General features: G+C 41.6%; 1 protein-coding gene across 1 annotated transcript; it reads right to left on the reverse strand.

Moving 5' to 3' along the window:
• Window positions 1-2,747: 2,747 nt before the first annotated feature.
• On the reverse strand, window positions 2,748-26,355 carry LOC307261988 (thyroid peroxidase-like; the record flags this gene model as incomplete). Its single annotated transcript, XM_080042719.1, has 7 exons — window positions 2,748-2,896; window positions 13,167-13,340; window positions 13,439-13,647; window positions 13,815-14,052; window positions 24,345-24,515; window positions 24,840-25,098; window positions 25,903-26,355. 7 exons carry the CDS (start codon window positions 26,353-26,355, stop codon window positions 2,748-2,750), a joined length of 1,653 nt encoding a protein of 550 aa, XP_079898845.1.
• Between the last annotated feature and the right edge of the window lie 433 nt (window positions 26,356-26,788).

The raw sequence follows: 26,788 nt of genomic DNA on the forward strand, positions 1-26,788 counted from the left end.
ATTGACATAAAGGTATGGTTAAGAAACCCCTTAGAAAATAACGTTCCACCACTTGGATTTCTTAAGACTTTTAGTATGTTATTAATTACATATTCATAAGTCAAAAACAGTTGAAATGGTTTCTGTTGCAATTTTTGAGAGGTCCACCCATATTTTCTCATAAAATGCCTGTACTATTAGTTAATACATTAATTCATGAACCAACTGTTGATCAATATAATAATAAGCATTAATTAACTGTTAACAAATGTCATTTTTGTAAAATTACTTAAGCATAATTAATCATGTATTAATGCTCTTTGTGACCCTTATTGTAAAGTGGGTACAATTTATCAATTAAATAACACGTAATAAATGCACACCAGTGCTGAATAGGCATTACTGAAGCATAATTAACCATTTCTTAATGTTATTTGTGACCCTTATTGTAAAGTGGGAACCATTTATCACTTGTTACACTTAATAATTGCAAAATAGTGCTGAATAAGGATTACCTTAGTACAATCCATCAATCAACAATGCTCTTTGTGACCCGTGTAAATTCTCTATAATAACAATATTAAACATACTAAAATATTTCCAACTGGAAATCAATTCATGGCAACAATCTGTTATCAACACAATTTAGTCACGATTTAAAAAAGAAAGAAAATGTTATTAGGGCCCGAGCACCGAGTGGTGCGAAGCGCTATTGTAATCGGTCAGATTATTATTCCGCCGCATTATTATTATTCTTATTCTTATTCTTAGTCATTTTTGGCACTTTTCACCCCCTTCCCCTGGTGCAATAGTTGAAAAACTCTGTGGGCAGGTCAGACCTGCAAAAAATTGCAACTTATCGTTGGTTTCGAGACCTGGGCCAAAATCAACAGGAAGTCGGCCATTTTGGATTTAGTGCCTAAAACCGCCATATTACATAATTTAGCATTTCGACGAAAGGCTCCTAGAGTTTTTACGGCAGGGACGTCAAACCACTGCTCAAGTACTCAAGACGCTTGCCCGATGTTAAATTGCGAAAATATTTCAAATTTACGATAGTACCAGGTAGCTATTGGGGGTCAAAGTTGACGTACACATCACCAAAAACGGACCTCATGAAACTTCAATTCATCATAACTCAGGCTGTTATACCTAGCTGCACCAAATTTAAAACCCAAATGTACCTTTGCAGGCCCCACAAAATAGCCTCTTGAAGCCCCGCCCCAAAATCAACAGGAAGTCTTTTAATTTGAAATATGTGAATTTCTGACTCGAAAATCATCACAATGTTCAAAAATTCACAACTCCTAGCAGGAACATATTTAGCAAAACAAAAACTCTAGGGACACTCATAAGACATGGAAGATACACCAAAAAAAGTTTTGTTTGATTCTGAATAACTATGACGAAATGCCGGCCAATATTCACCAAAATTCACTCATGTCATAACTCCACATTACTCTGCAGGATTGCAGAGTAAAGAGCACACATAACAACTTTTTGTGCAAAAAAAAATATGATAGGGTATGTCCTTCGACATGGAAGATGATATACCCGAAAGCTTGTTTTATTCGGAACTAACGTCTTGCAGCACCAGCGCCTCATTCGCCAAAAAACATCAAAAACTGACCTTATAAACCCTTTGATTGATCATAACTCAGGCTGTGTTATACTTAGAACCACACAATTTCATACAGCAATGTACAATCCCAGTACAAACAAAAAAGCCTCTTGACGCCCCACCCCAAAATCAACAGGAAGTCTTCTATTTTGAAATATTAGCCAAAAAAACAGGAAGTTGGCCTGACTCCACCATACTCTGTCTCATCTTCTCCAAATGTTTTATGGTTAATGAGACCCAAGGCCCGAGGAAGCCCACACGCTAATATTCATATAAAGTGAGAGCGCCACCTGCTGGGCAAAGTAAATATTCCATGTTGGTTATTTACCTCCAAGTCCTACGCACTTGATCAAATCAACCTCAAAGCAGCTCAGGGAGGTCTACAGACAACATTAACATGGGAAGCCGGTTCTGTCGGCTCCGTGGCCTTCTTAGGTTGCGTTCTGAATCGCATACTCTTTCTTTTTTTTATTCTACATACTACATCCGACGATAAAAAGAATCTAGTTAGGATGCAGTAGGCATACTATTGGGACATACTTTACTCTCTTTAGGATGGTTAGAACTACCCGGATGTCCTACTTCATGCGGCCAAGATTGTTAGTGTTGAAAACTGCATCCTATTTGGGCGATTCTGTCCCACAATCCATTGCGCACGTGAAGTGACGTCACATCGACGAAGCCTCCATATGAAAACAAACAGGGATGCGACGGATATAAAAGCAAGAGGCAAGATCAATGCGCAATGTTATGATGAAATAAGAGAGTAAAGTATGTCCCAATAGTATGCCTACTGCATCCTAACTAGATTATTTTTATCGTCGGATGTAGTATGTACAATAGAAAAAAGAAAGAGTATGCTATTCGGAACGCAACCACTAACAATCTTGGCCGCATGAAGTAGAACATCCGGGTACTTCTAACCATCCTAAATCTGGCCACAAGAATCGGGACATCCTAAATCTTTTTTCTACATACTATATAGTAGAAAGTATGCGATTCGGAATGCAACCCATGTTTCTCGGCGTCATCGCCACGAAACAGGAAGTCGCCGTAATTTCGCTCTGCACCGTCCCATGCGCTCCAAACTTCAAGAGCCCGGTAAGAGCCCAGGCCCGAGGACGTCCTCACATCCGTATCGAGTGCGTCACGGCAACTTCCTCGCTTCCGGCGAAAGGCGTTGCTGCGCCGCGCGCTCCGAAGAGGAGGAGGCCGCGGCGCGTCCTCTCGCCCGGAGCGCCGAGGCCAGCTGGCCGGGACAGCGTCCAGCACGAGAGTGCGAGGGCCCGGTCATCACTGCTCGCAGTTTTAATTTTATTTAGAATCTTAAGTTTTATTTGGAAACACGTACGGCTCTCACATTTGACATGAATAACGTCAAAGAACTCCAAAATAGTTTCTTCAACGAATTATATCCAGTTTAGTGATTTTCTCTGAAAGGAACAAACAGGAGGAAATGGATTACTAACAGCAATGGTGAAACACACTGACTCAGCAGTTAGGTTTAACAGGTAAATGTAAAATATATGTATTTTCTACTCTCTCTTCCTTGAAGTGTATATCATTGTTGCAACATAAACAAAAATACATGTGTGCTCATTCAAATAACAGTGATAGGGCCAGGCTATTTGTTTTATATTTAGTCCATAATTAAAAAGGGAACCGTTATGTTCTTGGTGTATTTCACTTTCGTTTATTTTGCAACAATGATATAGCCTACACTTCAAGGAAGAGAGAGTAGAAAATACATATATTTTAGATATATTTTTGTTAAACCTAACTGCTGAGTCAGTGTGTTTCACCATTGCTGTTAGTAATCCATTTCCTCCTGTTTGTTCCTTTCAGAGAAAATCAACAGTTGGTTCATGCTTAATTAATGTATTAACTAAGGTTAATATAGGATATGTATAAACATTAAATAATGTAGAAATTAATACCTTAGTTAACATGAACACCATTAGTAAATGCTTACTAGACACATTACTTAACAGCTAACTAATGGTTAGTTAACTCTTATTAAGCATTAACTAACCATTAATTAGTACCCTTATTGTAAAGTGTTACCGGATTTTCTGTTTGGTACTTTTAAATCAAACTTTAAGGGTGTATTCACACATGCCGCGTTTAGTTCGGTTGAAACAAAGTCAGGTGCACTTCTGCCTTCGGTGCACATCTTTCAGGCAGTTGTGAATACAGCAATCGCACTCGGGGGCGGACCAAACAAGCGCTCTCAGACCCAGCTGAAGAGGTAGTCTCGGTGCGTTTCCAAACGCACTCTGCTGCAGTTCGTTTGCGGTGTGAATTTGTCCGGACTTGATCCGACCCAAATGCAGGAAGCACTGTGCCTTTTCTTTTTTAATAAATTGCTGTCAGCTTCACATTATGGGAAAGTGATGTTGTCGCCATTGTTAGGACGATAAGTTGTGGTTTGAGCGGGGGCCCAGAACAATATATAACATTTGATCGAGAGGACGCGTAAAAATGCTGAGTGTGTTCATTATCAGATGAAGGAGAGGGGAGCATCTCCCGCACAGTGCCAACAGGTTCACGCTGCGCAAGAACCGTGTGTTTTTATTTTGCTTCCCATGTACGGGACCGTCAATACTATCCCCGTGTCAGTTTTGGAGCTGAACTGCGCAGAACTGACACCCAGCTGATACACAGCTTTATCAGCCGAGTGTCGGCATGAGCCTATTCTTCTCGTGAGCCGCACATCCAGCAGCAAAAATACAGTAAAAATGATGTTTCACATCGTAGACTACAAGCCACATAACGTGGCATTGTCATAGGGCTTCATATTATAACCATATGAAACAACAATAATTTGATTTTTTTCTTCTTTATTTATAGGCTAGATGTAGGCCTTTTTATTATTTTTAACCACATATTATATCAATGATATATTTCGCAGTTTTTACTTCATTCTTCCTGCTTCTCTCCACCCCAGAATGTCTGTCCAATGAATGAATGACCTCAGATCACAGTTTTATTTGTATGCCCAACATCACAAATAGACATTTGCCCCAGTGGGCTTTACATTCCATACAATATGATACAATATGACACCCTGCCCTTACACCCTTAGCTCGGCTGAGAAAAAACTCCCAGTAAAAAACCCTTTACCGGGATTAAAAAAAAAATATTTGAAGAAATCTCAGGGAGAGTCGACAAAGTAAGGGATACCTCTCCCAGGACGGATATGCTGCAATAGATGTCATAAGTGGAGAAAATCACGAAGGAACGTGATCATTGACCAGATGTTTACATGGTAATACTAAAGTAATGCGCGAATAGTGTGGATGCAGGAGGACAGATGCTGCCAGGGGGGGGGAGGGGGATCCACACTGTCTCGTTTCACCAGGGAAAACTAAGGTTTCCAGCGCCAGGATTACATCCTACGTCTCCAGGCGGCGTCCTTAACCACTGCAACATCTTCGGTGTTGATGATCCATTCTCAGATGCTGGCAGAGAGGGTGACCGAATCCACACCGTCTCGTCACCACCAGGGAAAAACTGGAAGAGGACAGACATACAACCAATGAGCGAAGCAAAAATTAATTTAAAGATTTAAAGATTGAACAAGCATGCAAGTAGAAAGAGTACTATCCTGATGGACTAAGTGTTGTGGAAGTTTTTAATCAGTTAAACCTTGTGGGAATAAAGGAACTGAAACTTCTCAATCGAAACAAGTTAATAAAAGTAGATAAAACAAACAGAGTTACAGAGTAAAGTTCCAACCTGCATGGTCAGCCCCCGACGGGACTGACCCTATCTTTTGGTCAGACATGGATTTTAAAGGCCCCCTTCAACAACGGGGGGGTGGGGGGGTCAACTAACAGATGTCAACTAGGTCTCAGGGGTTTATTGTGGTCATTGTGGTTTATTGTGGTCAGCCACAATAAACCTTAAAGGAATACTTCCCCCATTTGGAACCTGCATTCTATCATTATAAAATGGCTATTATAATATAAGGAAAGAGGTTTGTCTTGACTCACTCTTCACTTGGCCCAGCTGTCCTGATAATCCACACCCCACATTTTACATAGCGACATGGGTAACGACGCGAAACGCGTCGTTACCCATGTCGCTATGTTGGGCTCGAGGACTACAGACTGCTATTTCCGCACATTTTTATGCCAACCAATAAGGAATGAGGGAGGCGGGACCTCCCTCACGAGATGTAAACAGAATGTCCGCCATGTTTCTTCCCCGCTAAGCGAGAAGCCGAAACACCGATCATGGCAGAAGGAAATTTTCCATTAGAAAAACCTGAAGGGGATTTTTAATGTTTACTGCAGTGAACGGACATTCGTGTCTACCTGTATAAACCGTGGATGGTCTCGTTTCAATCATGACAATCTAAGCTTTCTAACGGTGTATGGCATGACTATATTCACCCAAGGGTCGTTGAAATAATAAGCTGATTAATGTGTGTAGTGTAACAATAGCTTGCCGGACTGTTTACATTGAAAGATAACGAGTTACCCCTAACCTTATTGCTGTGAGCAACCATATTACTCGTGGACAGGCCCGGATTAAGAAGAAAGATTACACTAGGCATACCGCATTTTTTCGGGCCCCCTCCAAACGGATACTTCACGATTTGGTGAAAAACTACGTACATTTGAACTGCCACAAGAGTATTATGCTCATTCATTTGTTTAAGAGTTGCGCGTTTGTAAACGGGAGTCACTGCAGGAGCATTTCTGTAAGGTGCGTGCAGAGTCCAGTATGGGAGCAATTTTTCCAACTGGATGAAAAACAGTGCAGTGCAATGCTTTATTCAGCATAAAGTTAAAACGCTCGTGCAAGCCTGATCTAACACAAAAGCCTTGCGTGAGCGAAGCAGCGATTCACCTGGTGAAACCTGGCGTGGAACTCTGTGGTGGGTAACGGCGAAATTCACGGTGAGACATCGCCGGTCTGAGACGCAGCACAGAAAAACTCTGGTTTGACGACTACAATTATAACCAGGGAGCAGAGCCGGCCCAAGCCTTCATGTGGCCCTAAGCCGAATTTGATTAGGGCCCCCCTCTCCAATGTTATCGTGGCCAAATGATTGACTATTGTTAAATGTCATTCACACACCCAGTTCATCGCTAGTGCCTCCAATGTCCAGCTTAGTGAAAATAGTAGCCAGCCGAGATCCTGACTCTCCTAGGGGGGTCTGGGGGTATGTCCCCCCGGGAGATTTTTTTTACCTTTTTAAAGTGAAATGCATGAATTTGGTGCACTTTGAGGGTGAAATTAAGAGGCTAAATCTGAGGAATTTTGTGTGAACAAATAATTTGGAGATACTGGCTCGAATGAAGTAGAAATAAAAGCTATCGAAGAAAGACATGGATTTTCCATAAAAATATTAATATAGAAAAAATATAATATATAAATAAAATAAAAAATATAATTCAGTGTCCTCTGGGATGGTGCTTTTTTTTCTTTTACGGAACATATTTCTCTTTAATATTATGAATGCATTTAAATGCAGTGAGAGGAACGAAGCAGAAGAACTCTGTTGTCCAGCTATCTTTTTTTCCACAGATGAGGCTGAAATAGGCTATAGACTACAGTATACACAGTGCATGGGCAACTGAGGGCAGCCCAATTTCCAATTTTTTTAAATAAACTCAATACCGAGTGATAAGTTAACCTCGGATGAACTGATTAAATTAATAGGCTATTAACTATCCAGACCAAACAATTGTATTCCTTTTTTTGTATGATAACTTACATTTGCATAATATGATGTTAATATCAAACACATACCGTAAAAAAAAACCTAAAAAAAAAAAACCTAAAAAAAAAAAAAAAAAAATTGTTTTTTCCTTCTCACTGGGCCCCCTTGTGGAAATGGGCCCTAGGCACGTGCCTAGAATGCCTATGCCTAGATCCGGCCCTGCTCGTGGATGGTCTCGTTTTAATCAAAAGGTTGAGGACAAACTTCATGCTGAGCTACTGTATTCAATAAATAAGCAAAACAATGTTATGCTATCAATATAGAAATGTGACCTGAAGTACTTCATTGTAATATATTCGATAGCTGTTATTTTTCTGGTTTATCTGTGTTTTTTCCTGTGATTGTGTCAGTATGCTGGACCTACCTTGCATCCTTGTGATTTTATAACATATTTTACCTCATAAATTGTAGATTAAAAACAATATGACATACAATAATCTGTGCATCGATATCAGTAACTATTATTCAGCCTCCAACCAACAAGTCTGTAATGGTGAACATGGTGTAAGGCAAGGCAAGGCAAGTTTATTTCTATAGCACAATTCAGACACAAGGCCACTCAAAGTGCTTTACAGGGGCAAGATTAGAATACATAAAACACATTATAAAACATTTAAAAGCGAATAAAAGACAGGAGTCCAAGGTAAGATGCAACAACATAAGATATTTTATTGTTTACAAAGCAAAATCTTATGACATCATGCGCAATGCTATAGAAACCAGGTAACACACAATGAGACAATTCTTAAAAGTAAAATGTTCAATATACGAACATGATAAAGATAAGATATAAAGGATGAACTACAGACACAAAATATTTACGATAGGTCTAGAGGTGTGAGGACATAGTATTAGCAGAGCCTTAGATGGGATGCTGCTGAGGTAGGGGTCTGATATCCTCTCTGTGAAGCTCACTGCAGCCTCCTTGGTCACTGGTTGAAGTTGAGTGGGAGACTGTAGACATAGGATTCTGAAATCACCATAAAATACGACAGTTAGGCTACTATAAGTGAAACGTTAGCTTTGAGCACTCACTGAAAATGAGAGCGGATGAAAACTTTTTTTCTTTAGTTGCCTTACAAACACACAAACGGTTGTTACATTAGTCTGTTTCTGAAACCGTTTAGCAATCCCCCCCCCCCCGACAGCAGCTATAATTGCATACTGTGTGAACAGATATGTATTCTAATAGGTTGAAAGTCTTACCTGTACGCGAGTGCGTTCCGCAGGAGGTGGTGCATTAGTATCTCTGTAGGACAGGGTCCCGGTCCGCATACGTCCCTCCCGTCCAGAGTGTCGTCTTCATGCCCAGAATATTTAGCTTCAGAGTCCGGTTTGAAGGCTAGGCTAGGCTAGTTTTGTTGATAGCGCGCAGCATTTGGGTCTAGCCTAGCAGCAGGCATGTTGAAAAACTATCTTGAAAACTGTAGCAAACTTAGCCAAGTGCGCGTTTCCTTCCCTCCATTTTACAGTGAAACCGGAAACTCATACTTAGAAAAAATCATTCATTGTGGAATCAAAATAGTGTCTGTATTTGTCGAGGTATCGCGCACAACTGTATTTGGAAGTTTTTGTTTACTAAGGTTGCATTCTGAATCGCATACTCTTTCTTTTTTCTATTCTACATACTATATCCGACGATAAAAATAATCTAGTTAGGATGCAGTAGGCATACTATTGGGACAGTGGTTGCGTTCCGAATCGCATACTTTCTACTATATAGTATGTAGAAAGAAGATTTAGGATGTCCCGATTCTTGTGGCCAGATTTAGGATGGTTAGAAGCAGGGCTGCCTTTACCTGCCACTAGGCCCCGGGGCTGAGAGGTTTTGTAGGCCCCCCCGGGCGGCGGTCTTACAATACAGATGCGTTAAAGCCATGTTTGTCTACACCACAATATCTCTATTGATGAAATACAAAATCACTTAAGGTAACATGTACTTAAACCCCTTCCTGGTCTAATGACTTTTAATAACCAGACACACATGGTTGGTTACAGTGTTTTTCCAAGTTATTGAGGAGACAGCGGTGGGCACCCAGGACCTTCTAGGGGGGTCCGGGGGCATGCCTCCCCGGAAGAAAAATGTGAACCTTTTAAAGTAAAATGCATCAATCTGGTGCACGTTGAGAAGAAAACTAAGGCTAAATCAACTGTGTCCTATGTGAGCTATTTTCTGGAATCATTTGGAGACACAGAAATACCAAAAAGCAGAAACAAAAATATACAGGTTTAAAAAAATCCAGTCAGCATTCCATTAAAAAAAAAATCCCTTATCCTAAAGCTACTTCTCTCTTTGAATTCATTGTTTTGTTTTTAATGGCTCAACTCAATATAGGCCCTTGATCTGCGTTGCCCCGAACAATGTTAATTAAACAAAAATAACAAAAATGTACTGGTGAATGATAGGCCCCTTGATCTTCATAGGCCAAAAATAATGTGATTTTTTTTTCCTTTTTCTTTACTGGTTCATGATGGGCCCCTGATCTACGAAGATTAGGGGCCTATCATGAGCCAGTCAATAATTTATTGTTTTAAATGACAAGGTTCGGGGCCTTCTTAGATCAGGGGCCTATATTGACACAGTAAAAAAAAAAAAAAAAATTTTGAGAGGCCCTTGATCTTCGTAGGCCCTGGGGCTTCAGCCCAGGTAAGCCTGTGCATTAAGGCGGCCCTGGTTAGAAGTACCCGGATGTCCTACTTCATGCGGCCAAGATTATTAGTGTTGAAAAGTGCATCCTATTTGGGCAATTCTGACCCACAATCCAGTGCGCACGTGAAGTGACGTAACATCGACGAAGCCTCCATATGAAAACAAACGGGGATGCGACTGATATAAAAGCAAGAGGCAAGATCAAGGCGCAATGTTATGATGAAATAAGAGAGTAAAGTATGTCCCAATAGTATGCCTACTGCATCCTAACTAGATTATTTTTATCGTCGGATGTAGTGTGTAGAATAGAAAAAAGAAAGAGTATGCGATTCGGAACGCAACCATACTTTTCTCTCTTATTTCATCATAACATTGCGCCTTGATCTTGCCTCTTGTTTTTATATCCGTCGCATCCCCGTTTGTTTTCATATGGAGGCTTCGTCGATGTTACGTCACTTCACGTGCGCACTGGATTGTGGGTCAGAATCGCCCAAATAGGATGCACTTTTCAACACTAACAATCTTGGCCGCATGAAGTACTTCTAACCATCCTAAATCTGGCCACAAGAATCGGGACATCCTAAATCTTTTTTCTACATACTATATAGTAGAAAGTATGCGATTCGGAACGCAACCCAAGAGTCAGACGAGACGATACGAGACTACAAGGGAAATGTGGGCGGGGCCTTGGAGGACTGCGAGCGCAGTGCATTGTGGTAGTAGGAGGATTTCTGACTTTAGAGGCAGAGACAGCCAGAGAGACCATAAAACACTCTTTATGCCTTTTCTCAGGCTAGGATGAACCGATTTCTAAAATTTTTGCACATTTATACTATGTAGGAGTATAAAGTTCAATACACCTTCATGGTTCCACCGGGGGAGTAATTCTTTAAATTAGTTTAAGCAACTGTTTTGTCAGCACATTCTTAGAGGAAATGCACATGTGTTAAACTGATGTGATATACATATAAAAAAACAGATCAATACGATGGTTACAAATAAATTTGCCCTCACACTAAGAAGTCTGTTCACAGTGATACATTACCTGACTCAACCGAGATCCAGGTCAACATATACAATGTACTGTACAGGGTTCGACATAACGTATAGCCCGATGGCCCGGGGCCAGTAAAATCATATGCAGGGCAAGTTGATTGGCCAGTCACTGGCCCGCCCGGGCCAGTTGTCAGTACTCCCCTGACAATCACAGTTCAGTATCTTTTTGTAGACTATATCATGGTTCATTGAAATGCGCGTTGAGTCGGAATGAAAGCAGTGTTTATTTAAGACTCAATATAATAAACCTAATATAAATTATATTTTTTAATGAAAGGCCAGTGGACAAACGATGCGTGGGCGTTTTGACAGGCGGAGCAACAAGCGGGTGCACTCTCGCTCCGTTGGCAGAGCTGCCTACCGTCCGCCTGCGACATGTCCTGCGAGTCGACAAATCAATCGACTTGCTTTGCCACCTTTCTTTCTTCCCACAGCAGAGGTTGAGGTGCAGAACATTATAACTGCACTTTTCCTTTATCTGCCGCCGTAATGTTACAGTATTTGCATCCAAGCCCCAATGGTAATACAAATGAGAGGCGTTATTTAAACGCTGTGAATGCGTCTCCGGTGATTGTGTCGGTTGTAGACAGAAACGAACGGAGGGACTCCGCTCACTGTACAGTTCCTATAGTCGCGCAGTTTGGCACTGTGTTTTCAGGCTCGAGACATTCAATCAGATCGCGGAAGTCTTTCCCATTGAAATCGCCAACGGGGAGAATATCCCCGGTTATTATTTTAGCCACAAACCACAGTTCATCTGCGCGGCGGCTCACTCGCCGGCGAGATCACACGGTGAAACGCTGCTGTGATCGGACAAAGGCATTGTGTGTTTCTAAGGTGATTTAACGTCATAGTCTTAGACGAGCGTTTAACTTATGCTGCATATTTTGCACCGCATTGTTTTTTATCAATAGTTTGAAAAAATGGTCCCACACCGGACTCTTATGTGAACCTGACACTTCATGGAGAAGTGACGCTCCTGCAGCGCGCTCACGACCAGACGTGAACTCGCATATACGGTGAAATCTCCCATTAAAAAAAACGGCATAACCCACTGATTTTCGGATTTCTATTCTATTTTTAAAGTCAACTTGAGCGCAAGTGGAAAACCGGTCATTCGGTCGACACATTCACATCCCTAATGCGAAATGAGAAAGTAATAAAAACAGCCTACCACACCACAAAGAATGATCAGACCTTCATCTCTTATTTTTTTTTATGTTTGAACATGACTTCTGCAGGTGAACTATTCATTAAACTGCCCAAATTCAAGAATAAAAACCACCATCAAACTACTGGACTTTAAAATACTGGCCCACTCTTTCGACATACTTTCAGTTGTAGGCTTCAAATTCAATATGTTTGCCTCGTTTTATATTATGTGTATGAGCAATATCAACATTTCATATAATTAACTAAAATAAAAATAACCAAATCTAAAGGGAATATCTATACTGTTACAGTATAGATATTCCCTTTAGATCTGGTTATTTTTCGAATACAGGTATTATAATTATTGACACTAAATTATGAAGAAAAAAAAGTGTGTGCAGGGCCAGTGAAAATATACAAGGGGCCAGTAAAACTCGAATCCACTGGCCCGGCGGGACAGTAGGAAAAAAAAGTTATGTTGAACCCTGCTGTAGAGCACTAGCAAACTATGATGTAAATTACTGCTTGAAAGCTGATGAACTCATTGCATTCAAAGTGAATTCAACTTTGGGCTTTTGCTGAAAGGGGATTTTAAAAAAAATGCAATTTAATTATTGCACTGAGAATTTAACTCACTGGTGCACATCCTAAAGCAGCCCTTTCCCAGTGTATTCCTATTGGAACATTTATCCATTAGTACCACCAGGTAGCAGTACAGTTCCAGTCAGACAAGACAACTGCAGTGATGCATGTCCAACAATAGATATGTGCTGAGGCAAATCTGGGGTATTAAACAAATAACTCCCTTGCTGTTATGCATATGTACTCTATGTATTACATATTTAGTTGTTCAAACAAACACGAAATATCATAAACCTGCTAGCTTATTAACCAAATCCTCTCCTTGGGGTTAAACTATTCCACATAGAAATAGTAATTTACAAGACTATGGTTTTCAAAAACAGTTCTTGTACCTGTGCATTGTGGGGGATGATCATTCCATCGATGTCCCTCACAAACTATTGCAGCAGTACCCTTCAACTGGAATCCATGGTAACATGAGTACAGAGCACTTAGTTGGCCATTCACGGAAGTCAAGATATAATCCCCATTCTGTATCGTTCTTGGAGGGCCACACTCTTCTAAGGCTGAAATTGTAAAAGTAGTTTTTATGTGAATGCATAGTGGAACAAAATACATCAAAGGAATGTATGATTTGTTGAGCCCAACAGTTTCTTAAGCTCACCTCGGCCCTTCCCCTCTCTCCAAGCTTCCAAATTGATCGACGGTATTTGATCACAAGAGACGAAACCAGAGGGGTATTTCCTGAACTGGAATGAATCAGGAAGGACTTCTTCTATATCGGTGTTGTCACAGATGATCCGAGACAGTGAACCTTTCGAAAGCTCAGCCTTCTGAAATTCGGTGAATGTACCTTCAGCCTCCCACCAAAACCTGAAAAAAAGAAAGGCTTGATTTCTCCATTTATGATTAAACATCTCAATACATAAACAAAAGCCTGATAAGGAAATATACTCCTGATCTCTGAAGTCATGTGGTCAAAGGTGAGGTACATAACACTGATACATAGCATTCTTTAAATAAAGCAAATATCAATGTACCTATCGCCGTCACGGAGCGCCTTCATCTGCTTTCCAATCAGGCAGGCAAATAGTGGACCATTTCTTGCGCCCGGCAAAAGGTTTTCAGCAAGACCTCCAAGCCATACATCGATATTGTCCAGATTTCTGTATGTGTTCAACATCTTCTCTGCAACCTTGGTATCATTCACAACCTGTATGAGCTCGTCCAGTGTCTGGATTCTCTTCAGCCCACATAATGATCTCCAGTCATTGTATCCTGAAAAGAAATGTCAGCACATAATAATTGAATAGTCAGCACATTAATTTCACCTTTTGCTTTCTTGTGGAGAGCTAGGAGAGAAGGCATAGTTATAGTCCACAAGACCTGTGCATAGACTGATGTGAAAAAACGTGGTGGAATTTCCCATAATCTTGGGTAAACTAAGATTTCTGTATTATGAATATTAGATTAAAGCCACAATATGGTGAACACTATAGGGTGGTAGGATGGCCTAGAGGTAAGGGGTCTAACCAGTAACCATGAGGTTAATGGTTCGATCCCCAGCACTGTACAGGACGGTGTAGGTCCATTGTGTCCTTGAACAAGGCACTTAAGCCCAAACTACTTCAGCGGCTGACCCTGCGCTCTGACCCCCTCCAAAGTGGAACATTTGAGAAGGGATATGCGAAAAGACACATTTCAATGTGCCCTGTGTACAATTGACTACAATTTTAACTATGCAACATTTTCATGAAAATATAAACTATAGTCACAAAAATAATTCCCCTCAATAATAACTTTTTCCCCCACTACAGTGGTGTAAAGTACTTAAGTACAAGTACTTCATTACTGTACTTAAGTAGATTTTTGGAGTATCTGTCATGACTCACGGCTCGGCAGCCTCTCCTTCTCCTCTGTATGTGTTGTATGTTTTCCTTTGTCTGTCTGTCCCTCTTGTTATTCCATTTGTTGTCTCCCTGTTGGCATGTGCGCGTGGCGGCCAGTGGCGCAAAAAGTGGGTATGCACTATATGCGGCGCATAGGGGCGCCGCGCTAGAGGGGCGCCAAAGCGATCGGGGGAAAATTATTTGGAGTCGGCATTTTTCTGTATTTAACAGCGTTTGTGTAAATGATATGATCAATAACAGAGGTACGTCAGTGATTAGGCGCCCCCCGCTCCTTTGCCTCCTCCTCCCCACACTATAAGCGCTCCAGTGCGCGCCCCCTCGAGCACGCGCTGGAGCGCGAGCGCTTTCATTTGAATCGTGTTGTCATCTGATGACAGGGACCTAAAGTTGGAGAGGCAGAAAAGAAAGCTCTCGGGGGCACAAAACCGAAAACGGGAAGATTGATAAGGAGAAAGATTGCGTGTTTTATATGGCCGATTGTATTGATTAATGCACACTGATTATCGGCCGCGACTCGCGGATTGTCACTGCAGATATACGTGTCACCTCAAGTTTTTGACTATATCTGTTTTCACAGTTTTTGAATGGTAGTGTAGTGATTAGCCTATAGCAGGTCAGCGCCCAAACAATACACTCACCTGTTTCCCACTATTATCATATTTTGCACCATTCCAGCGTACAACTGAGTTGTGTGAGAGAGAGAGAGAGGTCTCCTTACAGAGGCAATGTGCCAGACTCACAATTTCAGTTGATTAAAATGTATTAATAACTAAACATGAAAAGACTGAGGTTAAGTTTGTCACCAAATTCTCTCTCTCTCTCTCTCTCTCTCTCTCTCTCTCTCTCTCTCTCTCTCTCTCCTGTAATAATATGTGTAACTTACACACTATTCAAACCGATCCTGAATTGTAATGCTTTGGGGGATTCTGAATTGTGATGCTTTGTGGTGCCCCCCCTTCCTTCCTTAGCCTTGTACATCATACTTAGCATTGCACAACATACTTCAAACACTATACATGTACATAAGCCCTGCAGCTCACCCGCAGAAAACATTTCCTTAGAAACATTTTTTTTGTCGTTACACTCATAGCTCCAAAGAAAAACCTTTTGTTCTGGTTTACACTACCTGGGAATCTTATCTACTGTCTTATCAGGACCTTCAAATATCTCTTTATCATTCATCCAAGCGAATCCATCATCTTGTTCAGTGAATTGTAAACAGAAACTAAGACAAACTTAACCTCAACTTTTCATGTTTAGTTATTTATACATTTTAATCAAGTGAAATTGTGAGTCTGGCACATTGCCTCTGTAAGGAGACCTCTCTCTCTCACACGCACGCACGCACGCACGCACGCACGCACGCACGCACACACACACAGTTTGTAGTGTGGTTTTTCCAAATTAACCGTTTTTCTGAGCTGTTACGTTTTTCTCAGTAAATACCTTCACACGTTGTATGGGTAAAGTCAAGAAGGTTGGCTTACAAACTTGTTTGGCTCATTTTACTATTCATTTGAACTGAAATAAAAGTTTTCTTTGTCTTTAATTCTCTTCACCAGAGTACACCAAATTGCTTATTTTACATGTTCAAATCACAAAAAAAATCTGGGGGGGGAAACCCCAGAGCCCCCTAAAGGGGTTTGTTTTCGGACATGTCACCATTTTCATGTCTTATGAGTTTGCATGCCTGACACTAATGAGGCCACAAAAACCTAAATTTATTTCTGATGACCAACCTGTTCTTCACTGTGTCCTTTACTTTTGGGAGAATCAGTGCAGGCACACATGTCATGGTTGAGCCGATCGCCTGCTCTAATATGCAACTTAAAATGGAAGTCTGTAATTGGGGCGGGGGGGGGGGGGGGGCGCCTGCTAAGTGCCTGCATACCCCCCAGAAAGTGGGTAGTTGCGCCCCTGGTGGCGGCACTCCGGGGCAAAGTGCTCCAGGTGTGGATCGTTGGCTAATCAGACCTCTCTACTTAAGCCTGTGGACTCCAGTCATTCGGTGCCAGAGTATACTACGTACCAGAGCGTTGCCTCTGCTGTTCACCTTTCCTGCTCGCCTGTCTGCGGGTTCCGGATATCCACTTGCCTCTGCTCGCCACGCTATTCAGCCGTCCAGTGTCCTGCCAGCCTGTTACGGATCCCTGCCTGAAATAAACATTGTTCTAAACCAACATGGACCCAGCAAGTGCAGACCCTGTTCACCAGGCGTTGGCGGCACAAGGCGCGCTCATGGGACGACATGACATGGCTCTCCGAGACGTTATCTCCTCGCTGAAGGAACTCACCGCAAACATGGTGACTTTGGGAGGGCAGCTCCACGGAGTCGTTACGCACCTAACTCCTGCAGCCACATCCGTTCCTGCTCAAAAAGACCCAGTTCCAGCACCGGTCCTTCCGCATGCCCGAGAGCCTCGTGCGCACGCACCAGAGCGCTATTCCGGAAATGTTGGGGTATGCAAGTCGTTTCGTCTTCAGTGCTCGTTAGTTTTTGAGCAGCAACCCAGCTCTTATGTCTCGGACCGGGCCAAGATTTCTTGCGTCATAGGATTACTCTCTGGGTATGACCATTCTTCACAACACTACATGCATAGACTCAGCTTTTGCTCACTTCAGCCTGAAATAGCAATGTGCACTTTGAATGTGGAACATGCAAACATTTATTCAAACACAGTTTAGTGTCTATAAACACATTTTATTTAGACAGATACTTGTGAAGCTAGGCAGCGCTAGGCTCATGCTAACATTGCTAATATAGCTAGCGCGCTAGGCGCGGCGCTAATGCTAACGTGGCTATGCTAGCGGGAGGCCGCGTCGCTAATATATATCACATTATTCTTACATACACAAAACGATATCTCACAAATACCTCAGTTAACTCACCAATTATTCCCTTTGGCTAATGGCAGCATACTTGTGACCACCACGGGTCTTTAGTGTGAAATGGATGGGTTGGTCAAGCTGGCTTTTAGCACATAGCTTGTGCTTTTACTGTCCAGGCACACATCCATCTTTTTAGCTGCCCAGGTCAGTAAAAAACGAGCCCTCTCTCTCTCGAAAAAGCCCTTACCTAACCACGCTGGGGCAGTTCAAGTGCTTGAAAAAAGTGGGTAATCGTAATGTCGATAAGATTCGAAAATACTTTTTTTTTTTCAAATAAAGACTCCAAAACATATTATCACCTTCCCAAAGTTTAGAATACATATTTATAGATGTATCTATGTTGTTTTATATAATTGTTAATATCAACAATGGCTGTATAAACCTCTCAAGATTAGAGGACCTAAATAGGCCTACATAGAGTGGTGTGCAATACAATGAGAACGTATAGTGGTTACTGATAAATAACAATTATAACCTGTAGGACATTATTGATAATATTGTGAGCAGAAATTATATGAAAAAAATATATATTGATCTATTAATGTGTATTTTAAACTTTGGGAAGGTGAAAATATGTTTGGAGAGACTTTATTTAGGAAACATATTTCATTTCTAACTGTATCGACATTACGATTTCCCACTTTTTTCAAGCACTTGAACTCCCCCAGCTTGGTTGGTAAGGGCTGTTTAAGCGAGAGGTCTCGTTCTTTACTGGCAGCTAAAGAGAAGGTTGTGTGTCTGGTCAGTAAAAGCAGCAGCTATGTGCTAAAGACCGCTCGGCTTGACCAACCAATCCATCTCACACTGAAGACCCGTGGTGGTCACAAGTATGCTGCCATTAGCCAAAGGGAATAATTGGTGAGTTAACTGAGGTATTTGTGAGATATCATTTTGTGTATGTATAATGTGATATATATTCGCGAAGCGGCCTCCCGCTAGCATAGCTACGTTAGCATTAGCGCCACGCCAAGCACGCTAGCTATATTATCAACGTTAGCATTACGTTAGCGCTGCCTAGCTTCACAAGTACCTGTCTAAATAAAGTGTGTTTATAGACACTAAACTGTATTTGAATAAATGTTTGCATGTTCCACATTCAAAGTGCACATTGCTATTTCAGGCTAAAGTTAGCAAAAACTGAGTCTATGCATGTGGTGTTGTGTAGAATGGTCATAGAGATTACATGTTTCTTTAATTAAAAAATAATTTCAATTTGTACAAGGTTCAGTGAGAATTTTATTTGATTAGGGTACCAAATATATTTCATTAAAGCAATATAAAGCATTATGTGTTTTAATGTGGAACCACAATGCTATAATGATTTAGATAAAGGAAATCAAAATGCATTTGAACTATTTTGTGGTAATTCTCAGATCATTTCTTTATATGTGTCTTTTTGTGATTTTATCCTAACGCTGTTTTCCTTTGCCTGCAGTTACCCGGATCACTCTCTCCAGCTCCCCTGCTTTGGTCTCCCCCCGGCTTCCTCGTTCATTCACCACCAGCTTCCCCTCCTCATTTCAATAAACCTTTGTTCATCAACCCTACTCTGCCTCTGTCTGCTCTTGGGTCCAGTATCAAACCGTAACAGAACTCGCACATCATTTAGAAACCGGTAAGAACAAGTAGAATGCACACGCTTTCAGTATTCAGTCCTGTTAACTGTAAATATTTATATTTAAATAAAACAAAATAAATTCATTGAAAATCCAAGTGGTTATATTTATTTATTTTGTATGTTTCGATAAGAAAAAAATTAATAAACTATCAAAAATTAAATTACAAAAAAATTACAAAAATGCGGGAAGAAAAGAAAAACAACTGAAGCCTGCTTCACTGCCAGACAAGGTTTGCCCCCTCAACCGTTTCCAAATTAAGCACCACAGTGCTGGCCTCATAAATGAGTCTATATACTGTATATTAAATTTAACGTGTTCCTTCTGCTGAAGGGGCAACCTTTGCATGGCAGGAAGCAGGCTTTTGAAGAAGATCTCGTCTTCCGAAAGGGGAGGTGGAGCAGGAGTGTTCTCTCTGGCCAGGGACTGCATCAGCATCCTTTCTATGGTGCTCTCATTGGCCCTGGACCCTTTTTGACTTGCTTTTCTCCCTGTATCAAATGAGAACATTATAATATCACTTATATGGTTATTATAAGGGCTCGGCAATTTGCCCTCAAATCAATATCATGAGTAATTGAACATTTTACTTCAATTACCATTATTTAGGTAAATATGCCCATTAAATTAAAAAATAAGGGAATGCAAACAGGTTGACTATTTATGGTTATCAATTGAATATTCCAAAATGAAATCAAAGCATCGCTTCAAATGAAAATTATCACATTTCAGACTAAACAAATGTGCTTATCTAACTAAAGAAGGCAGGGAATAAAGTACATGTTATCGAGAAAAACACAGTATCCATGCATACATTATATTTAATATAATACATCGTTTGTCATGTACATACCTCTTGGTGGTATTGGGTGGAGCACTGGAGGATGAGGATCAACTTCTGTCTCTTCAGAGGCAGAGGGTGAGCCAAGGTCCTCCTGCTGCTGGTGATGATGATAATCTGTAATTGGTGACAGCAAATACACCCATGTCAGTACATTACATATTTCCAGTAACTACACTATCTGACCCTTTCCTGCAGTGAGCCTTTTATTTTACAAGAAGACAAGATCACAAACGTTCTTGACTTTTTCGCTACGTGTTATTACTATGTGTGACTTGACAATTCAACCAACCTCCTCCTCCTGAAGGCCCGGCCACAGACATCTCAGCCCAATCCTCTGCCTGACTTGGGTCCTGCTCTGCCTGACTTCTCCCTGGTTCCTCTGCAGTCCTGTCTTCCCCAACCCCCCGCTCCGTTACTAGCCGTAGCCCTAGGTGTAACGTGGGGGTCGAGGAAAGACAGGACCGCAGAGTACTTCCACCTCCTATAAGTCCCTGCCGCTGCCCCACTCCTCTTGGCCTCACTCTCCCTTTTCTTTTCTTTTCGAAAAGTGTCCCTGAGGCCCTTCGATTTTTTCCTGCATACATCCGCTGACAAGAAACAAAGCACGAACTGTTATCACTTGAACTATGCCGGTTGAACAGCTGTTGACAGCAGTTGACGCTAACTTTAGCTAGTTTGGTTCAGTTTGAAGCTCAAATATGGCTGTAAACAATAACTCATACACATTTTTATAACTCACCAGTTAGGCCAACCTCCTCCGCCACAGCCCTCCACGCCACTTCCTTTTTTGTACGGTCCCGGTAGCTGTAAAGGCTGGTGTCGTACAGTACCGGGTGCCGGCAAACTGCTACGATGAGTTGGTCCGCCATTGTTGTTTTCATGAGCGACGTTGACGTCAGAGTGAGTGTCAACGCTGATTGGCTTTCGCTTCAAAGCGTCACGCGAAGTTTTCGCGTGAGATGAATATATTCAACTCAAGCGAATGAGTGGCGGTGCGAATTTCGCGTCTTTCGCACCGCGCCAAACGTATCGTTTGGGCCGCGCGAGAAGCATTCGCGTCCATTCGCATCTGTGCATTGACTTTGTATGCAAAGTGACCGCCCCTTCCGCCAAACGCGATTGGTGTGGATGCAGCATTACCTACTTCCGCTCAATTTTCATTTCACTTCAGTAGTCAGTTTGAGGGTGAGGTGTGTTAGTGGGATTCTGCTCGTCCAAATTTTTGGCGGTCCAATCAGCGATCAGAGCGAGTGGCTGAGAACGATGACGTCGAAGTCGCGCTCCAGTTTCAGTTGAATGCTGCGTTCCTTTATACTCAGAACTCGAAAATTTCCGACTTGGTAGTTCCGACCTATCTGTGTTCCAGTGCATCTGCTCGGGAAAGTATGGACGCCTAAAACCTTTCTCATCCAAATAACTAAACGTTAGGCTCTAGCAAGTTACCGTTGCCAGGTACCGGTAGATCCATAGACTACAATATAGTGAAGTCGGAAATTTCCTATTTCCCTGTACAACTGAAACCGTCAGAAGCCGGCTCATGACATACGTCTGACCAAACGTGATGTGATTGGTTGGCTAATCCAGAGTGGCACTGGGCAGATCCAATAGTTTTAAACTTCAACAGACACCCGCCTCCAAGTGAGTGAACGTTTGCCAATTACAGCACTTCCAGACCTTCTGTACAAATGAAATGAAGTACGATGGTCTGGTTGGACCAGGCTACCTCTGTTACATGTACACAGGGTAAATTCACCCAGACAAGGAATAGGGAGCCAGACAGTAAGGCTAAGACACCTTTGGAACTCGTGCACACTGACTTAGCAGGTCCCATGCGTACAACAAGCATAGATGGATACAAATATACACAGTATTTTACAGATGACTACTCAGGTACCATATTGGTGTATTTTCTAAGGTCCAAAAGCAATACAGTACAGGCCACAGAAAGGTTCTTAGCAGACATAGCACCTTATGGGGAAGTCAAGTGTATCCGTTCAGACAACGGCACTGAGTTTACATGTGGAGACTTCCAAACACTGTTAAGGAAGAATAAAATCAGGCATGAGACATCCGCGCCCTATTCACCCCACCAAAATGGCACAGCAGAGAGAGGGTGGCGAAAATTGTATGATATGGGCAGATGTTTTCTGATAGAAAGTAAACTACCAGACAAGCTGTGGAACTATGCTATCCAGACAGCAGCTTACGTGAGAAACAGGTGTTACAGCAGACGCACAAAGAAAACGCCATACGAGCTGTTAAATGGCAGGGTACCAAATGTATCTAAACTGCAAAAATTTGGATCAGTGTATTTTGCCTACAAGCAAGAAAAGGGCAAGCTCGACACTAGGTGTGAGCAGGGTGTGTTCATAGGCTATAACAAAAACAGCCCAGCTTACCTGGTATACTATCCTGACACAGAGAGGGTTCAGGAACACAGGTTGGTAAAATTCCCAACCAAACTGACTTCTAGTGTCAAACTTGGTATACCTATATTGGTAAAATTCCCAACCAGGGCAGCCACAGAAAGAGAAACTCAAACGCCTGAGTCACACATAGAATGTAGTGATAGAGCGGTATATCCAGAGGTCAATATGGAAGAAAATGTTGATGATGAATGTGTGGAAAATGTACCAGGTTAGGGTGTTCAAAGTGGTGCTTGTGAGGTTTTACCTGAACAGCCTGTAAACAGAAGGAACCCACCGAGGAACAGGAGGAGATCATGTCATCATGATTACTGTTACAGAGCTGTATGTGACATTCCGCAAACCTACCAGGACGCCATAGCGTCAACAAAGTCAAAGCATTGGAAAAATGCAATGGATGAGGAGATGCGATCACTGGACGAGGAGTCACCGCTCCATCTCAGCTTTACACAATCAATTTACTGAAACAAGCTAATAACACAGCTGGATGTTGTCTCATCAAGTGAATAGTAATGGTTTGTAGGGGTGTGCGGAGACGTCATTATCTGTATCTGTATCTGTTCAACCAACAAAATTATCTGTATCTGTATCTGTATCCGGATACACAACAAGAAGTGGGCGTGGCGTATACCGGAAGTTTCTTTTACATTAGCCTACATTAAAGGAAGTCACACCTAAATTGATTTTCTAAACTAATATTCATTGTCAATGCAATTGTTGTCCCTTCAAAGCATCACATTGATGTAATGTTGCCATATAAGTCAAAAAGTCAGATATATTTCTACCTTTTCATCTCTCTCTCTCTCTCTTCTTTGTTCTCAGAATACGAAGACATTCAGGGAACGAAAATATTGATAAATAACAGCCCAAATCTGTGCATAAGGCTACTCACTGTTAGTAAATGAGGGCCAGTGTTTTACTTTTAACTTAATTAAGGTATCCCTTTAACTGGGGGAAATACAGCTGTATTTCATGATTATTTTTTATCTCTCTCTCTCTCCCCCTCCCTCTTTTTTTACTTTTGTTTTACTAAACTAAGATTTAGGAACAATATATGTATCAACGTACCAATCTCATAAACCCTAAATAATATGTTAGCCTTTCCACAAAGCCACATGTGATTTTAATGTGTCAAGTTTGCAGTTTCCGATTTTATTGTATAGGTCCTGAAGTAGGCCTAGCCGTATACGCATTGATTGACAGCTGAAAAAGTACAGGTCCTAAACATCAGTTTGATGGAAACGTTGTGGTGTTTGAAAGAGTTTAAGCAGTAGGCCTAGTGAATGTAAATACATCGGGGAAGGGCTGACGATGACTCGGGGTGCAGCATATTCCATCGGTTCATCTCTTCTCCGCCACGGCAGCGGAGGAAACTCACATAAAAACGGCAGCGAATGCGACAGGTAGAACCCTCTATTCAAGGGAAAGGGCGAACGCGCTGCGTTTATCAGTGGATAAAAAGAGAGAGACCGCGGGTCACGGGACGCGCCCGGTCCTCTCATGTCCACCGCAGAACAGCTGTTAGTGTCATTCTACCTGTTGTGTCATTGAGGCGGAACGCGCTGCGTCAATTAGGCGCATAATATATATAAAAAAAATCCCCGAATAATAACGGGACTATTCGGAAATTATCCGTATCTAACTCATTATCCGTGCTTATCCGAATACATATTCGGGCTCATCCCTAATGGTTTGACAGACTGGTGGTTTGTCATTGAAAAGGTATTAATGAATGAGTGAATGAATAGGCTTAAGTATGTTGACAAAAGGAAAGGGTGTGTGCACTGCTTTTTAAACTTCAAGGATTAAATAAGGCATCGATTGTTCATTGTCCCACTGATCTAACAGGCTAAAGTATGGCACATATTCTGGGCCCAGCACGTACCTGGGAGAGCGTGATCTCGTCCTCTCTGCAGATTCAGTGCAGCTAAATCCATCTGCCTTGGCTGTTCAAGAACGACCAGATTATTTGTTACCTCCGCTGTCACAAGCTTGTCTGCAGTATTAGCTAATGCTTCAGTTCCAATTAGGCCTCTCATGATTGGATCAATTCCACCTAGCCACAAAAACAGCATTGCTTATTTTCAGTATAAGATACAGCTTTTAAGATTTTTCTCTCTGTGGGATGCAGATATATTCTAAGCACTCTTGACAAAATAAAACAGCTCCTGTGTCGAATTAAGTTTTGAAGAATTTGGTCAAAACTACAGAAATGTATGTAAAAACTGACTTCTAGTGTCAAACTTGGCCGATACATTATTCTGCACAGTGCAGCTCAAACAGTCAGGCTGAGAAACAATAAGTTCCCCAGCGGAGGAACGGTGTGTTAAGTGTGCTTGCAGGATGCATTCTTAGTGCAGCTTTGTAAGAGTGTACTGACCTTCTTTGACTATTCTCCCTGGAGAGAAGAAAGTATCTCGCAGTCTCAATTTTGGGAAAAGCTCATCTTCCTGATACCTCCCATTCAGCCTCATGGTGAATGCAGGGATGGTAGCGTGGCCAAACCGGAATGCAGCAGTGGAAAACACGTTTGCGCTTGAGGGGTCCGTTGTTGGATTATATCCCTGGTAGGGTCCAATAAAATGTTCAAAAGCCTCCGGGCCGAGAATTTTTGGAAGGTAATCTCTAAATGTTATGATCTGAAAGTAAAAAATGGGGAGGGGTCACACTGAAGCAAAAGAAAATTCAAACATCTGACGGATTGTGTGTATCACACGCTTGCTATGTTGCCACAAGACTTTGATTAACCCTCTTTGCACCCCTGGACCATTTATGGTCCTTTGGGATTTTCATTTTACAACTGTTGAGGCTGTGTTCATGCACATGTTTTCTGACCAATTTAGGAAACACTTTACAATAAGGGTACATTAATTAACTGTTTGTTAACCAAGCATTAACTAACCATTAACAACTACTTAGTTAATGCGTTATTGGAATTAAGTAGGCATTAACTAACAGCTTAGCTGATGATAAACTAAGCATTAGTTATCTAACAATAGCTCTTGCTTAACCAACCATTAATAACTAAACATTAAAAGATAGTTAACGCCTAAGCATTCGGCTGTAGTCTGACCAATTGAAAGGAATGTTTACAATTATTTGAGACATCTGTGGGATTCCGACTAGGAGGAATGGATTTGTGACAGATGTTAAAAAAGAGAGGCAGAAAACGTATTTCATTTCAAATTAGACCAGAGACAACTAGTCTAAAAATTGACAAATGATCATCAAAAACCGTGATAATCAACTTATCAATTCACTTGTTCCAGCTTCTCAAATTTGTATATGTTATTTTAAAGGGGGTTACACAATTGACTTCCTAGGAACTGTTGTGAAGTTGTCTGGGCAACCAGCAAAGACTTTAAACCTACAACTTTTGAATTCATTTTAGAAATTTGGAAGATTTAAAGGTGCAAATATGAGGTGAGTTGCTAGTCACATACCTGGTGCAGTGCTCCAATAATCTTGCGGGTTTCTTGGTAAACAGTTTCCGGGCTCCAGTGACCGTTCATGTTTGCTAGTGCCTCCGCAACCCGATTGTGTTCCCTAAGCCACAGTGTATGCAAAGAGGTCAGGGGCAGACCCTCGTTGGACCGGCCGTCCCCAGCTCTGAAGCAATCCACTTGGAACTCCTCGCTGCGACAGGGTGAGGGCACATTGGCTACGAATGGAAGAAAGGCTCTGCCTTTACGATCCTTGAATTGGTTGTTGACAGAAAGTTTCCCATTAAGGCCAGAAATGTCACGTAGGAAGCTCTGTAACTGTGGAGTGCTGCCATACACATTTGAAGCATCCAGGAATGATGTGATGCTGTTTATCTGTTGTCGCTGCATGGCTTGTTTATTATCAAACCCAGAGTTGACAAAGCAGGCCGGTTTCGAGCGACGAAAGGGCATGCAGCCTATTGCACCAGTTTCATAATCCTTTGTCTGTAGATAAGACAAAACTATTAATTCCATTATAACTTAACATACTTCATTTAGTTTTTGCGATTCCGGAATAATAGTATGAGGCCTATTATTAATAATAATAGAATTGCAAACCTAAGCTCAATCTTCATATAAAACAAACAAATAAGAAAGTGGTATATCCATCTTCTCATCGAATGCTTGACAAGAAAGCAGATAAATCTACTTCTAAAATTGGTAACTCCTTTGACCCAGGATTGTGACAACAGGAACAATCATGATTTACTACAGGTAAGCAAATTATACAAAGACTCTTTATTTTACCTGAATGGGAAAGCATGGATGCTTATTTTCACATGTGGCCGAACAGTCCTCGCCAGTCCAATAAGCTGAAGTCCCGGTGCTTTGAGGGGTAAATGAT

The sequence above is a fragment of the Ammodytes marinus genome (genome assembly GCF_949987685.1).
Source record: "Ammodytes marinus genome assembly, chromosome: 15".
Taxonomy (NCBI): Eukaryota; Metazoa; Chordata; class Actinopteri; order Uranoscopiformes; family Ammodytidae; genus Ammodytes; species Ammodytes marinus.